The sequence below is a fragment of the Sylvia atricapilla genome, chromosome 9 (assembly GCF_009819655.1).
Source record: "Sylvia atricapilla isolate bSylAtr1 chromosome 9, bSylAtr1.pri, whole genome shotgun sequence".
In the NCBI taxonomy this organism is placed as follows: domain Eukaryota; kingdom Metazoa; phylum Chordata; class Aves; order Passeriformes; family Sylviidae; genus Sylvia; species Sylvia atricapilla.
The window spans coordinates 11,859,985-11,876,363 of record NC_089148.1 but is presented as its reverse complement, the minus strand read 5'-3'; the positions used below and the strand labels follow the sequence as shown (position 1 = coordinate 11,876,363).

Sequence of the window (16,379 nt, the reverse complement as noted above, 5' to 3'; positions counted from 1 at the left end):
GGATCCCGAATGACAGAATGTGCTGAGTTGGAAGGGACCCTCGGGGGCATCGAGTCCAGCTCCCGGCCCTGCACAGGACACCCCCGGGAGCCACACTACGTGCCCGAACGCCTCTGCAGCTGTGCCAGGCTCAGTGCCGGGACGCGGCAGTGTCAGAGCGGGCTGCTGCCAAAGAACTGCTCACCCGCCGCCGCCTCGGCCCACGCGTCCCCCAGGCAGCGGCCGCGGGCCTTGTGCCACTCGCAGCATCTCCCGCGGAGGCCCTGCGTCACCACGCGGCTCGCCCGTGCACATCATCCTTCTGGGAACTCTTACGCAGCGGCAGGGCGGGACGCGCCCCTGCGGGCCGTGAGTAAGCGGTGCTGCCGCAGGAAGCCGAGCCCCGAGTGAGCGGGAGGGGACGCGATGGGCTCCGGCCTGGCAGGGGCCACCCCGGCGTGTGAGGCTGGGGAGAATGCCCGGGAACCCTGTGGACAGCTAACTGGGGGTACAATTACAGGAAAGTGAAGATTTTTATTAGTGTCTTAACAGGAGTTATAACAGCACGGAAATTCTAGGGTAAATCAGTTACTGCTCCCTGGATGGAATGCAGTTGGCATGACTTGAAACGTATTCCAGGATGATTTCCCATAAACACACGTACTATGGGGGATGGAGTGGCGAAGCAGAGTGGAGACAGCACATCCAGGTTCTGTGGAAATCCTGTCACGGAGGAGGAACTCAGCGGTACTTTGCAGGGGTACTTTGCATATCCCCTGTCTACCAGAGAAGGCAAGAGGAAGATGTCCTGCTGCTGAGTCAACAGCTGTGGTGAAATCCCTCTCCTTAGATGAACCTGCTTTGTTAAAGACTGCTAATAATGTTAACAGCCGCCTCCATCCCACAGTTCCCCACCTCCAAGCTACGACCACCCCTCACTGGAACTGGAAGTTCTGACAGCCACAGTTGCCAAGCACAAATACCAACACTGCCATGGCTGGGTCACAGTCCTGTCCCCCTCAGACCAAGGCCCTGGTGCTTGGTGACAGAGACCTTGTTCAGCTACATGACATTTCAATGTCCCACAAGAAGGGCACGCTGGACAACTACGTCATACTGAAGCATCGTTTATTAATCACCTGTATCAAGCACACATCTGCTCAGCAATGGTGCGTGACGGGATACAATAGTTGACATCTAACCCGAAGGGAGGCACATGGTTACAGGATCCGGCACAGCAGGAGGAAGTGTACTGAACCCTCTGGAAAGAACTTGGGTACAACACGGTGCTCGGGCTATGTTCTTACAAGGCTGAAGACCAGTGAGAATAAAATTAGGAATACAGCTAAGATTGGAGCTGACTTGTGCTTTGGCCAGTGATTTGAACACTAGTTACCCCACAACTAGGGTAGGACTATGTAAGTCAGTGCTTCACAGCTGACCCGGAACACCGAGGGTTATTGGGGGGAGCAGCATAGACCAGGAAACCCAGCGAGCATCTGAGTGGAAAGCCTCAACACTTGTGCACCTCAAGCAGGCAGTAGTCTAGAGATGAGGAAAGCCAGGCCTGTCCCAGACACACCACGACAGACGCCTTGGACTGAATCACCATGCACACTTCAGATACAATCTATAGTTAAGGAACTCAAACGTTTTAGCAGGGCTAAAACTTATGGCAAAGACACCAACAGGTTGCTGAGACACCAGAGTGAGCTTCATCTTGATAGAAGAAGTCTCTGAAGGCAGAGGGTAAGGAATAACAATACAATGCTTCTAAACCTCCCTGTACCCCACAGCCTGCAGAAGGGTGGATCCAGTGACAGGACAGAGATCAACATCTTCAACTCTTGCCAGAAGGAATATAAAGAAAAGCAGCTTTGGGGTTCTCACCCAGTTCAGTGCTCAAGCCTAGTCAATGAACATCTGGAGAAAAATGCCTGGTAGCAGGAGTTTGCATCATAAGGATTTATTTAGCCCCTGTTAAAGCAGCTGAACAAAACCCCAGCCAAACTCTGGTGGCAGAGCTGCCATGCTGCAGGAACAGGCTGTAGCTCCTCTCTGAAAACCAGTCCTGGCACAGCTCTATCTTTAGTTGAAACAATTCTGACTGAAAAAGACATGCTTGAAAGATGACAGACCAGCTCACAGTCCTAGACAAATGCATGTGATAACTTCTAACACATTTAAGTTCCATGTCTGCATCCCAGCATCTCCCTGTCCCAGTGTTGCTGTAGGTGACAGGCCTCACACCCTGCACCCAGGGGAGCTCCCTGTGGCCCCACCTGGGCTGGCACTCAACAGAGCAGGAGCTTTGGGATCTGCTCCTGCCAGCTCAGTGCTGCTGACATCGTGGCATTCAACATGTGCGTGTCTGGACCAAAGTGCTTTGACCCCTGGCTCAACCCACAGGGAAAGCAGTAACGCAGAGCTGAGGAGGTCCAAGACCCAGCCATACTTTCAACACTGCTATTTTTCCACACAGGAAAAACCCTCACCCAGTTAATTGTTCAGTTCCTCCCAGACACTAAAAGGTGCTTCACTAAAAGGACAGTTAAATTAAAAGCAATGAACCACACACCTCAACTATGCAAAGGCTGCTGAACAGCTATGTACACCAAAAGTAGCATCATTCCCAGAAAAATCTGATCAGCAAATCACACCTTAAAACTTCTTGTGGGTTTTTATTTTTTTTCTTTCCCCTGGCAAGCCCACCATCTCAAAGGCAACAGAAGAATTCAGAGATTGGTCCTTTCTGAGGGAGTTTGGTAAGGGCCACAGTAGACAGGACTATACACCAGCACAGAGAGCAACTTAGACTCATGAAATGCTAAAGACATTGGATCTCCTGACACACCATGAACAGGGCAAAAAATCAAGAGGAACTTCTTAAGTGCAGGATTCCAGCAAGTCCAGCATCAGCAAGATGCAAACATTAAACTGCAAAGTAATTCAGGTATTATTCCAGGGGATGGTTCAGGCAGCTGTCCACAAGTATTACATCTGAAGAAAAGAATTCAGGAGGGCTTTTCTCCTCACTAAAACTGTGACCAAGACCACAAGCCAGAATACGCTGGTGACTCTCTAAACAGGGCTGTTTCACACTGTGCCCAGCAGGAGCAGAGTGCCCACCCTGGAGAGAGAGGCTCTGCCCGATGCATGGGTTTGGAAATCCCTGGGAAACAGCCTCTGCCTGCCCCATGGCAGCAGCCGACTGAAGCCACAGGAGCAGAGCGAGGGGACGTGATGCTGCTCACATGCACAGATTCTGCCACAGTGTCTTTCCCAAAGGCACGTGGCTGTTGTCCCTGACACTGAGAAAGACCTTTCCCTGGCCAGTCCAGTCTGATGGCTGATTAAGCCCTTTCTGTACAGGATGTCAGACTGCCTCAAGCCCTTTTTGCAACCTATGAAGGACCAAAAGTGTCAGTGCTTCTAATCTACAAGTCTTAATGGGTTAATGCAAATCCAAAACGCACAACACAGAAAAGCCAAGTGTGGGACCTACAAACGGACAAATATTTGTTCTTACAAGACTCCCAAGGCAGGAGTCCTGCTGAGACACAAAGAATACTGTGTGCTGTAGCACTCCCTTCCAAAAATGTCACCAAAAGACGCTTACATATCACAGATGATTTGGCATCAGAGCTAGGGAGCATCAGTGCCAGCACAGGGTATGTGCTAGAAAGATGAATCCACACGGCAGGGTTTTCACATCTACTCAGGCTACAAAGTGCTTACAGGTTGTCTTGGGACTGAGGCTGGCACTGCTCTGACCAGGTCTCCACCGTCAGTCCCGGCCTACCCCAGGCATACAAGCAAGCTCAGCTCCCCACAGGCAGCATCATCCACACCTCACTGCCCAGCCCAGCATCAGCTGCGTGGCTCTGCTCAGGTCAGGATGACAGGGTAACCCCACAGGCTCAGCAGATCCAATTTCATTGCCTACCTCTGCTCTGCGTGAGGAGAAGACTCAGAAGTCCTCCTGGTCTGTTTTAGAGAGGATGATGTTTCTGCTTCTTTATTTACAACAGGCATCAACAAAAAACAGGCAAACCTTCCTCTTCCTCCTCCCCCAACACTGGAGAGGAGTACTTGCATTATAGGAAAGCTTAACAGAGAAATCCTCTCTCCGGAGCCAAACCCAAGGCTTTGGTCTCACTTCAAATCACTGAAAAGCCCTTGCCAGGACTTGCTTGACCTCGCGGGCCCCCCCTGTCCCCACTCCTGCCACCCTGATGTCCCCGGGCAGAGCCACACCCCATGTAAATGAGCAAGCACAGCACACACACAAGCACACGCTGAAAGCGTCCCAGCCTCCTCAGCACATCACAAAGCAGCAGTAAAGTTTCAAAGCCCATTCAAGTCCTTTGCACCTCTCCTTCACAGATGACTCGGAAGCAGGGCTAGGAAGCTCTTTTGCACATTCAACTGTAAAACGTGTGAGGAAGAGGAGCAAGACAACTCTCCTGACTGTTGCTACTGCCTACAGCAAGTTTTGGTACAGATATCCTCTCTTATAGGCACTCAGTGGGTAAAACGTAGCCACAACAAACTTGCCATCAAAAATCTTTCCAGTCAGCATTTTTTGGGCAGCTTTGGAATCACCAGCATTTGCATATTCAACAAAGACCTGAAAGAGAGAGAGGAGAAGTAGGACTTCCAGTGCATCATGCCACTTGCCCACTCCCACCCCTGCAATGGGGGAAACCACTTCTAAACAAATTTTTCCCCTCCATCCTTGGCTAAGCAGAGAGCACTGGAGCTAATAGTTGAACCTCTAAACTGGGATTTCACCTCCTGCTCCTCCGTTTGGTAAGGTGGGAGAAAGTATGCTGATGGTCTATACTCTCAACGATTCCTCTCCCATACACTGGCTCCTCCCCTTCATTCTGTCCATCCATGCTAAAGCTGATTGGGCACCTCTCAGGTTAGGTAACCTTACATAACCAGGAAGGAACCTGTGCTGTCCTTCAAAACAGCCATTTATTTTTAGCACTGCCATCAAGCAGGAGATTTTCAGGCACTGAGCAGCAGTCCTGCAGCACATGGAGTGTACGTAGGAACAAACAGCTTCCTTCCTCCGTTCACTTACTTGGCCTTTACCAGGATTCTCCTTTGGAATAAGCAAGGAAACTACCGGTCCATACTTCTGACACTCCTCCCTTATGTCTTCCAGGATATCTGGGAAAGGAAAGAGCTGGTTGTCTTTCACTTTGCAAACTAGGGTGAGCCAAGAAACAAGTGAAGGCAAGATGAACACATCAAGAATACCCAGACAACAAATATTCCTTTCCTCTCAATTTAAAATAAACAAGCACGAGGCGGCACAGCAGAAGCTTACACGGCGTACTGGCCATGTAATGGGATGGAAGTGCCTGAACTGAGGCTCAGGAACAGAGACCTGCTGTCAGTGAACCTCCAGCAGCAGGTCCCAGTAGCTAAAACAATGGGGATTTAGGAGTGCCTGCTGTGGCACTTGGAGAAGGAGAACTAAAGGAGCTGGCACAAACCCTTCTTTGTGTGAGCAGAACTTGGCCTTTCAACTCGTGTCCCCAGAGCTCTCTTGTTTGTACTGCTCATATGGATTTGACAACAAGCAGAAATGCAAATCCCACCACCATGCCTGCCATCCACCACACTTCAGGAACTCCAGTGAGATATTTTAGTTCTCTGCTGAGATTCTTGCTAAGTTCATTAGCAAATTTTTAAGGATCTGTGCTATTGGACTTTAGAGTCCTATATATATCCAGCAGAAGTTCAGAGCCACAAACACATTCTGCATTCAGTGGGCATCTAAACAAAGAAGAAATTTTTATTTTTTTTAATCTGGGACCCATCAAGAATTTTGTACAATCTCTGCTTTCTCTTTCAATCTGTCTCAATTCTCTGTTGGTGCAGTTGACCCCTTGCAACCAAAGCTCAGCTGGGCAGCTCTGTTTGCTGTTGTTGTGCCTATTAATTGCTCATCTGCCTGCTCTCACATTCCCAAAGCCACAGAAAAGAGAATGTGCAAGATAACATTGCTATATGGGAATTACACCAACCTTCATATTCTTCTTCACACTGCAGAGAAGCATCACTTAGAACATTTAGCAGCCTCAGCACAGGGGTGGGGAGCATCACCAAATCTTCAATATGGGGAGCTTATTGACACCCATAGAATTAAAGAAATAAAGTCAATGTCAAAGGAGCAAACATACAGGAAGCTGACTCAATATGCATTGTGATACTCAAGCACTTTCTGCTCTTTGCATTACAGTTTTGCTTCTCTCCACTATGAACTGCATTTATAGTCTGAACTCTCCATTTCCATCTTATCTTTACCTGTGCACTAAGAGGCTCTTCCAAAGGGTTCAGTGCACTCTGCAATTATTCTGAAATTGCTTTTCAAATTAAGGCCAGAATTGTGTCTACTTAGCCCAGTCTCAGGAACTGATGTGACCTCAAGAATTATGCTAGTTGAACAAACTACCCCATCTATATGGAGATGTGAGAAGATCAAAGGAATACTCTGCAACTGCCTCTCCTGTCTCTGCTCCCAGATAAGCTGAAAGCAGCCTGGCCTACTCCTCTAATTCCAATTCTTCAGCTGTACTAAGACAAAGGCCTCAGATCTCCTTAGAATATCTTTTAGTTCTTCCCTGAACCCATATAAAGCCTACTCCCCTCAAAATCCAACTGCAATCCACTGTTTTGAGTATCCACCATACTTAAGCTACTTAAACAATGCAGTGCTCTAGAATCAGGCATGGCCACAAGGTGTGAACAGTGATCCTGTGAAGGACTTCACAGGAGCAGCAATTAAACCCTTTGGGTGCTGGACATGGGGCGCTTGGGTCTTGAAAACAAGCAGCTCCAGGATGGCCTGGAGCAGGGTAGCATAGGTGCCACTATGGGAGAAGGCAACAGCCAAGGAGAAAAGGCTAATGACAAGCTATGACAGTCTGGGGATAATCGGTCCTCTAGAAACTCAAAGCCACAGAGACAGTGTCACTTCTGCAGGAAAAAAAAACCAGCTTGATTTCATGTTGCTGTAGAATAGTGACAGCCCATTAATGAATTTAAGATCTGGGCACCCAACTTGCAGTACTTGTAGAGTGTTAATGTGTTTATTTTTTTTGGCAGCTACAGCAGCTGAACACAATAGCAGGACCTCACAGCTCCATCACTTGACAGTGAGAGGGGAGAGAAAAGGGAAATGGCTTCACTTCTCCAGTCTGAGCCTTCTGACCATGCCTGCAAAGTGAGCTGTTATTTCCAAGGAAATATTTTTCCCAGCTAAGCACACAATGCTTGTGAGGGAGCTGACATCTCTGCCAGGCACAGTCAGATGTTGATCTCACACTGCAAAAAGAGATGCAAGGCAAGCACAAGCTGTAAATCTCCTGCCTGTCACGGAAGAGTCCTTATGAAAAACTGAGAGCGTGAAAGGCCTTATCAGTACAGATGATGCCCAGACACCTCTCAGGGGCAGTCCTTTGAAGAAAGCTGCTGTCTTCAGATAACCAGGCATGTTCCAGCTCCTAGTGGATCTCTAGGACTATTTACAACCAAGACACATCAGATGAACTGAAGACTGAAAGAACATTTAAGTGTCACCATGGTCTTATATACTACCCTTTTAATTTGCAGAATCATAGAATTGTTTAGGTTGGAAAAGACCTTTTAAATAATGAAGTCCAACCTGGCATGGCCAAGCCCACCAGTAAACAATGTCCCCAGGTGCCACATCTACACATCTTTTAATGGGCACAGTGACTCCACCACTTTCCTGGGCAGCTTGTTCCAATGTTTGACAACCCTTTAGCTGAAGAAATTTTTACTAACAACCAATCTAAACCTCTTCCAGTGCAACCTGAGGCAGTTTCTTCTTGTCCTGCCACTGGCTACCTGGGAGAAAAGACAGACACTAAAGCAAACCCATCCTTCATTTCATATGTCTTCTTCAAGTAAGGGAGACAAACCAAGCCCTAGAACTCAGAGATACCTGGTCTTGTGCCCAAGTGACAAATACACTTCTGGCAATCCCCCCCTGCCCTAGGAGATACTTTCTGCCCAGCTCCTCTGCTCATGCCAGGTGACACACTGACAACACAGGAAAGAACCTGATGAACTGGAAAGTCAAGACTTAGCTGTAAATGACAAGGAAAGCTATTCTCAGCTGCCTTTGCTCTGAACAGAAGAGCCATGTCCAAGTGAAAGGCAATAACAGATCATTTTCTGACTTGCTGGGAAACCAGCAGTAAATGCTTCTTTGTGCAGACAAGCGTATGTGCAAGTCTGGCAAAGAAAAGAAGCAGCAAAAAGAACTAAGAAAAATGGAAGCTGTTATATAAACTCCAAGCACTAACCACAGAAGCACCTCCCTCAGTACAGTTAGAGGTCTGTGTGTTTAAAACCAGCCCAGAAAGCACTGCCAATATACAATTCCCTCCGCTCTAAAGCAGTACTGGCTGCAAGGTTCAGCCATGGAAGGCAGCTTTGATTACAACAGCCCCAGTTTCTGAGACACACATGAAGTTTGAAAACAGGGATGAATTTGTTACCTTTGCCTAACATACAGAAATATCAGTATCTGTAAGAAGCAATACTTAAAAATCTTCGCTGCAAGGTACACCAAGAAGCTTAAGAAAAGTGGGGCTAAGATTCAAGGGGAAATGGTAGCTCAGCCTGAAGGACTAATTTATGCTGCAGAAAACCTGGATGCACAGCTTGTCACTGGTGCTTTTGAAAGCAGACAACTTCTGGAGAATGCTACTGAGTTGGATATAGAACATAAAACAGGGAGGACACAAGCCTAAACAGGGTGGTTTCAGCCTACCTTTGCTGACTGCCTGCAATGCACATGGGGAGGTCTTGAGGAAACACCACTATTTTATTAAATCAAAAGGACAGAACCAGATGAAAGTGTCCATGACCTGCCACATAAGTCACTGCAGGCCAGTCACTGCAGAAACAGGCTCACACCCCAAACACACTGGGACTATCTGACCTGTGCAGAAGCAGCAGCAGACACCACCACCAGCCACTGCCCAAGGCACTCACATTCCTGGTGATTTCTGAACTGGGAAACACTTGATGTAAGAAAACCTATCCACTCACCATAAACAGCACTGCACTCTTCGAAAGCACCTAAACAATCAGAATGTTAGTTAAATATGCTGGTTATTTCTGTGCCCTCAGATGAATGCTGCTGCCAACACACTCGTGGAGGCAGTTTAATCAGAGCCCAGCTAGGAAAAAGTGGCAGCCTGTGGGGAGGAGGAGTAGGGCAACACTGAGAGCACAGGCATCACTCTGACCTCCCTCCTGTGGTGCCATGGAGAGCTGGCAAGTGCCACAGAGGCCAGAACAAGAAACAACAGTTAACTGCCCTCAGTGCTGCTTCCAGCACATGCTGAGAGAGTCTTGAGCAGGGGCCACAGCCACAGCTTACCAAAGGGAATGCTGAAGAACGGGCTGCATAAAGCCTTCTCAGCAGAGGCTCGTTTTCCTTGGTCACAATGAAGCATGCTGCAAGAGAAGACACCTTTATGTTCACGCATGTGACATTCCTGCACTGACACATTCCACTCAGGCTGGAAGCTCACAGAGAGGAACACTCTATCTTTGGCGTGGTTATGGTACAAGGATAAGAATGGGAAGCACATCTTGCAATTTGCAGCTGAAGCACACCAGAAGGATGCCCTGAATGCATTTTGGGTAGATGGCAGAGCAGGCTTTCCTTCTTGCTGTCTCGCAGCATTAAATAATGAAAGTTGCTCACTTACAAGTCTGCAAGGAACACAGCATCTTCCAGCTCTACATCCTCAGGCCATTCATCCCACATATCAGGCATACATGCAGTCTCATGAGAATGATCACACTCCAAGGTGCTCCCACATCTTTTCACAAATGGGATTCAAAGCAGCTAATAACCCAGAGCTTGCCTCAGAATATCCTTAACTTGGCTTTACCAGGGGCTCCTAATGCTATTTCTGCCAAGTTGTGTCCTCATTCCCTCCACAGTCTCAGAGTACAGTCACATGACAGTAAAAAGAATCCCCTTGGCAGACTCCTCAGGAGAGTTGCAAAAGTGCCTTTGAATCTTGGCAGCAGTGGAGAGCAGCACTTTCTGTCCCCTCCCTCATTTTCATGATAACAGTCCCCAAAAGCAGCAAAGTCTGCAGTTTTCTCCAAATACAATCTCTCAGCTGCAAGTGTGAAGCACTTAAAACAGCAAATGATGGACATCATGACTGATACTCTCTATGTGCTAACTCCAAGTTGTGCCAAAATCAGAGGACTTGAAACATCTCTGCTAATGCTTGCACTTGTTACCAGCACAGTGGTAGATTAAAATAAAAATTAAAAAGAAAAAAAAAAAGTGTTAGATGTGAATTCTAAGTTGCTATGAGCAAGGCTTGACTTTACAGAGCACATCTTTAAGCAACAGTTATCAAATATACTACAGTACCTTTTGATAAGGTCTCTGAGGTGATAAGCTGGAATGGCTGAATTAACCACCCCCTCACTGGCAAATATACGATCAATGATGGCAGAACTGTTTGTCTGGAAAGAAAAAGAAACAGTGATTAGGGAGGTAAAAATGAGACTGTGCAAAGCTTGCAATATCCTATCATTTTCCAGAGCAAATGCAGAGGACTGTGGTTCTCTGGGGCTTTGGGAGAGATCCTCAGTGTCCAAGCCTCATATGTTAAACTAGCAGGCTCACATTAAATTAACTTTTTCCCATTTGCCAGCAAAAGCTGGAAATTTCCACATGCAGGAAACTTTTCTGTTACTGTGGCGATTGTGATGCTGGAAGGATGCTCTTTCTGGGAAGGGGAACACAAAAAGTTATTTCACACAGAACACAAGACAGTCAGGCTGCAGGTTCACAACACAGAGCTTTCCTCTTGTTTTTTTCAGGATACAGACTTACCAGAAGATTCCCATATTACAGCTAACATTAAACTAAACCCAGCAAATAATTCCTCTGCCATTGTGCTGCTGAACTAGCTGATGACAGCTGACAGCCATCAGCCATTGATTTTGTTCTTCCTCCTGTGCCACTACAGCCAGCACAGCTTTCTTACCAAATCTAGGCAAGACCCAGGCTCCAAACAGAGACTCCTGCAACATTCCTATTTCAGTAACCTGAACACATGTGGCATTCAGACATGCCAGTCCCACAGGGTAGGTGGGTCTTTAAAGCTCAGAAATCTTAATTCTCAAGGCAATAGGATTAGATAAACATCCTGGAAACACTACCTAGTTGCCAGGTGCTACCTCACAAATCCAGATTATAAACAAGAAGCAGAAGGATTCATTTGGTGCAAGCAAGAACTGTCTCACCTTCCATTCCTGAGATTGGACTGTATGTTTCAGTTTCATTCCTGAGAACATTTCCAGTAAAACGATTCCCAGACTCCACAGATCCACAGCAGAGGTACACTCCGTCTCACTCTGGAGCCCTGCCTGCGCCAGGCAGTTCTGCAGTTCTGCCTCTGGAGCCCGATACCCGTCTGTTTGAATATATTTCACATCCTACAGGAGACCCAAACACACGGGAGAAGTTGATTTTCCACACTGAGGTTCTCACTCCATCCTTAAATCAGTTCAGATATCCTTCCAAAAAGGGTCCCCAAAATACTACTGCTAAATTGACAGAAAGCATTGTAGAGCCAGTTGTGCAAGGCAGGCAGTTCAACTCCCTATAGTGCTGTGCTGAGGGAAAAACAGGACTGTCTGGAAGAAAAACATCTCCCAGCAAAACAGATGCCCTCTAAAAGACAGCATTGCTGGGAGGAAGGGGCTGGATGTCCCTTGTGGACTGGCTCTTTAATCTCTCCTACATGCAGATGCTGCTAGAAATTTTGGGATAAGGGTTGAACACCCACAAAATGCTCCCACGTCGGCTGTCTGAGAGCACAGACAGCCCTGTCTGAGCAGTGAGCATCAGGAGCTGCTGCCATTATTCACGTGCTTATGTTCTCTGGAAGCAGGCAGCTAAAATGCTCAGACAAGGAAATCGTCAAAGGCACCTCTCATGCATCTCTTCCATCTCCCCTTGAAGCCTCAAGTGCTGCAGCAATCAATACCTGCCCAGCTGCCATGGCTGGCACAGTGAGAGGAAGTGTCCATAAGCTGCCTGCTCCAAAGAAAAGAGGGAATTATAGATTCACACAAGTACTGGCTGGAGGGGCTGCTCCAAAGGCTCCAGTCCAGTCTCCTGCTCCAAGGCAATACCTGGTCAGTCAACTGTGGCTTTGTCCAGCCAAGTCTTCTAAGTGTCCAAAGACAAACTGCACGCTGGGTCTTTCTAACACGTGGGGGCTCCTTTCAGACACACTGGTGCAACTCAAGGAATAACAGAAGAACATGCAAGCCTACTTCCTCCTGGATAAGGAATTCTTACCATGAGAATATATTCAGCCAAGATTATGTGGTTCTCTGACTGAAAATAAAGTTTACAGAAGACATCTTCCCGTGACAGAGCTCGAAAGTGGTTTATGAGCTAAAAAAATGATACACAAACTGCTCACCCGTGTCCTTTGTCCTATCAGTAGGGAGCAGAACCTCCAGAATGGCAATAGCAGCAACTTGGCAGGCCCCCAAACAACATTTAGAAACAGAGAAAGCACTGTGGTCACTGCCACCAGCAAAATGGGATTTCACTCCTACCACCTAAAGCATTTTGAGAGCTGTAAGTGGTTGAGACCTTGCTCTGTGTACAACCATTCCCTGTTAAACAGCAATGGCAGGAAATCGTGCATTAGGATAAACTTGGCAGGGCTGTCGTAAATAAAGTAGCATGGTCTTTGACTCAGATAAGGAAATTATGCACGTAGACTGTGGCCCAAGGCAGAGGTGGGGACGGGACACTGGTACCTGGTGCACATTCAGAGCAAGGTTAGAAGGTTCACCCACACAACCAGTGTGTTTTGTGTTTATGAGAAAGGGCAAAGGACACTCAGCCCAAAGAAAGCAGATTGGAAGAAACCATGGAAGCCAAATAAAATTGGAAGAAACCATGGAAGCCCCATCAACTATTATGAGGCAACTCACAAAGTAAGCAGCAAAACACAGACATGAATTAAATAAAAATATCTGCATTAGACACAGGACACCAGGAGTGTGTATTTTGCTGATAGACAGCAACAGATTACCATCAGAAACTCAGCCAAGAATGTGGGAGAACTGAAGACAACATGGGGGAGTTAAGAAGTCCAAACATTAAAAGTAACTCCTGTACCAAAGAATTGAGAGATAGGTCACCCACACAACCCTCACAATCAGTGGGCTGTACTTTCAATACCAGGTAAACCAGTAAAAAAGAATATAAATTTAAAACTGCTAAGCGAGTAAAGTGTGTGGAATAGGGACAAACCAGGACAATGTAGGAAGGCACAGAAAAAATTATCATCCATCACCCAGTGATTAAAGGCAAGCATGCTACAAGGTTACCAGACGGAAAAGCTTCACTGAGACTCCTCACAGGCCTCTACTGAGAGAGGGAGGAGTGAAAGGAAGGTCTACCAAGCCAACAGCAGAACCTCCTGAGGCTGTCTGCTTCCATCAGAAGCCATGGAAAAGAATAAAATCAGCAAGGACAAACAACTCAGTATCACCAAAAGTGACTGCAAGAAGACTGAGCAGGACAAATGGGACAAAGAGTAGAACAGGCAGAGGTTGTCTGTGTCAGTAAAGAACAGACACTGCCCACCCAGGACCAGACTCTGGACATTTGATATGTGTGGGAAAGAAACATCCAGATTTCCTGAAGAAGGAAGGCTGCTGAAGATAGAGTGAAAGTAAAGGCAAGCACAAGGACACTGCCAGAGATAACACACTTGGCTGGGGAGGCTGATGGCAAAGCCTGGATTACCACTATATATGATAAAGGATGATAAAAGGGAATTCTACATTTCTGGGTGCTCCCACTCATCTGACATAAAAATTAGCAAACTTTCCAGGAAGCTGAGAGACCACTTTTCTCAGTGCATCATTAACACTGGAATTTGTAGCACAAAGGCTAAGGCATCAGCAGAAACCAGAGACATGCAAGGAGAATGGGATCACAGCTTCAGTGTCTGGGGCAGACATTTTAGCCTTTTCCAGTAAACTTTCAGCACAAACTCAGCTTCTGCTCTGATCAAGTCACTTAGGAAACATCACAGAGCCACATAACACAGAGCATCTGCCTCAAGAGTCACGCATTCCAAACCTGATTCCCCTCTTTGAAGCTAAGCCCAAAGTCAATGAGCTTAAAGCACTCCTCCTCTGAGCTCCACAGGATGTTGCGTGGCTTGAGGTCTGCATGCACGTAGCCTTTGTGGTGCAGGAAAGCCAGGGCTTCCAGGACGTCTCGGGCACAGTGCTGGATCATCCACATGGAGCAGCCCTGGTTGCTGGAGTGCAGCAGCAGCTCGGACACGCTGATGTCCAGCAGCTCCAGCAGCAGACAGCGAGATGGGCCATTGGCAGAGTAGTGGTTGGTGAACACGCCGTAGAGTGTCACTACGAGATACGGGGAGAGACATCGGTAAGGAGCACACGGCCAGCACCTTCCACCACGCCAGAGTGTGGTGTGGCAGACAGCTCAGATATTTTATAGCGGGTAATGTTCAGAGAGACAGAGAACCAGGGAGGAGGAAGCAAGGGAAAACCAGCCATGTCACCCCTACAAGCTTCGGAAGACAGGCTGGTGTCACAACACGCCCCAGGCTCTGCTAAAATGACAGGGCCAAATGCTCATGGCCCAGAAGGACAGTCCCTGGGACATAGATAAGCACATCCCAGTGAGCAAACTGGACCCAGTGCTGGACCCAGCAAACTGGACCCGCTCTTTAGAGACATGTCAATCTCATCCCCTGACAAACTCTGCAGAGTGGGAATGCATGTGCCTTCTGGGTGTCCAGGCACAATACGGCAATTAGAAAGCATTTTACGCAGACAAAAAAGTACCAGTGGTGGGTGAACTTCGGCACTTCCAGCAATCACCTCTGACACACAAGCTTCCTTCCTTCCCTGGCTCATTCCCACCCACGAAGGCAGCCGAGGAGCTGCAGCCCAGTGGGAACACACTGTTTCACTGCTGTCACGCAGGGGACACAGTCCTTGCTGGGACTCTGGCACCCTGCCCAAAGGAGGACTCCGGGGTGCCCTGCCTGCAGTGACCCGCTTTGCCCGTCTCTCCTGCCCACCCCAGGGTTGGCACCTGCAGATCCCCCACCCAGGGAAGGGGTGAGGTACTCAGGAGCACCCACTGCAGGGAAGCTGCCTTGGGGTGTCCAGGCTAGGAGTCCCCACATCCGCCCACCCAGAGGCGCCAATCCGCGGGCCACACTGGCCTGCGGGCGCGTTTGGGAGCGAGGCTGCCTGTATTCCCAAAGGAGTTGGGAGCTGCCTTCGCTGGCTGGGAGGGTGGTTTGGAGACACCAGTTTGGCAGGGGGAGGCTGCCCCGGGGCGTGCTCTAGGGACAGAGGGTGCCCGAGGAGTGTGCGGGGGTCGGGGCAGGGGGTGCCGAGGCTGCGGGGTGCCGTTACCGATGTTGCGGTGCCCGCGGAGCTGCTCGAGCGCGGCGCGCTCCTTGCGGAACCCGTACTCGGCGCAGTCGGCGGCGGGCGGGCGGGCGCCGGGGCGGCGAGCGGGGCCGGGCCGCGGCCCCGGGGGCGGCACGAACTCCTTGACGGCGCCGGGGGGGGCCCGGGGGTCCCCGCAGCAGCGCACCCGGTACACCGAAGCCGAGGAGCCACTGCCCAGCGGCGCCTGCACCTCCCACAGCCGGCCCAGCGCCTCCAGCAGCGGCGGCCCCGCGCCCCAGGCGCACCCCGACATGGTGCCGTGCCGCCTCACATCGCCGTCCTGCTGCCGCCCCGCCGCCGCCCCGGCCCCGGCAGCCGCCGCCGCGCTGGGGCCGCCATGACACCGGAAACGGGGCGGCACGGCCGGCGGCACCGCCTCGGCGGGGCGGAGCCCTCGGCCCGGCAGCGAGCGGCGCCCTCGGTACCGCCGGGCCCCGGGGCGCTCCGGCCCGTCCGGGCGGGCTCCGCTACCCTCAGCAGTGCCGCGGGTCGCACGCCCTCAGCCCACAGACCCACCAGGGCTCCCGTCCCTCCAGCACCCCCGAGGCCCGGTCCCCTCAGCCCGGGCACCCCAGGGGCTCCCATTCCCGCCGCACTCCCGGGATCCGGTCCCCTGTGCCCAGGCGCAGGCGGGCTCCGGCGCCCTCAGCCCAGACACCACCCAGGGCTGCCGTCCCCTCAGCGCCAAGCACCGCAGGGCAGCCACGTTCTCCACCCCAACTGCACACCACCAAGCTCCCCCTCCGCCCCATGACTCCCCACCAGGATGGTGCCAGGGTCTCCCACCAAGGGAATGCCACACATCAGTGAGTAAAAAAAAAAAAAAAAAA

General features: G+C 49.7%; 1 protein-coding gene across 1 annotated transcript; it reads right to left on the bottom strand.

Annotated features, from left to right (window-relative positions):
• Window positions 1–1,090: 1,090 nt before the first annotated feature.
• UHMK1 (U2AF homology motif kinase 1) lies at window positions 1,091–15,916 on the bottom strand. The gene is made up of 8 exons (XM_066324871.1): window positions 15,511–15,916; window positions 14,189–14,481; window positions 11,317–11,508; window positions 10,436–10,530; window positions 9,416–9,492; window positions 6,024–6,122; window positions 5,072–5,160; window positions 1,091–4,609 (listed from the first exon to the last, which is right to left on the bottom strand). Exons 1-8 carry the CDS (start codon window positions 15,800–15,802, stop codon window positions 4,463–4,465), a joined length of 1,284 nt encoding a protein of 427 aa, XP_066180968.1. The 5' UTR covers window positions 15,803–15,916; the 3' UTR covers window positions 1,091–4,462.
• Between the last annotated feature and the right edge of the window lie 463 nt (window positions 15,917–16,379).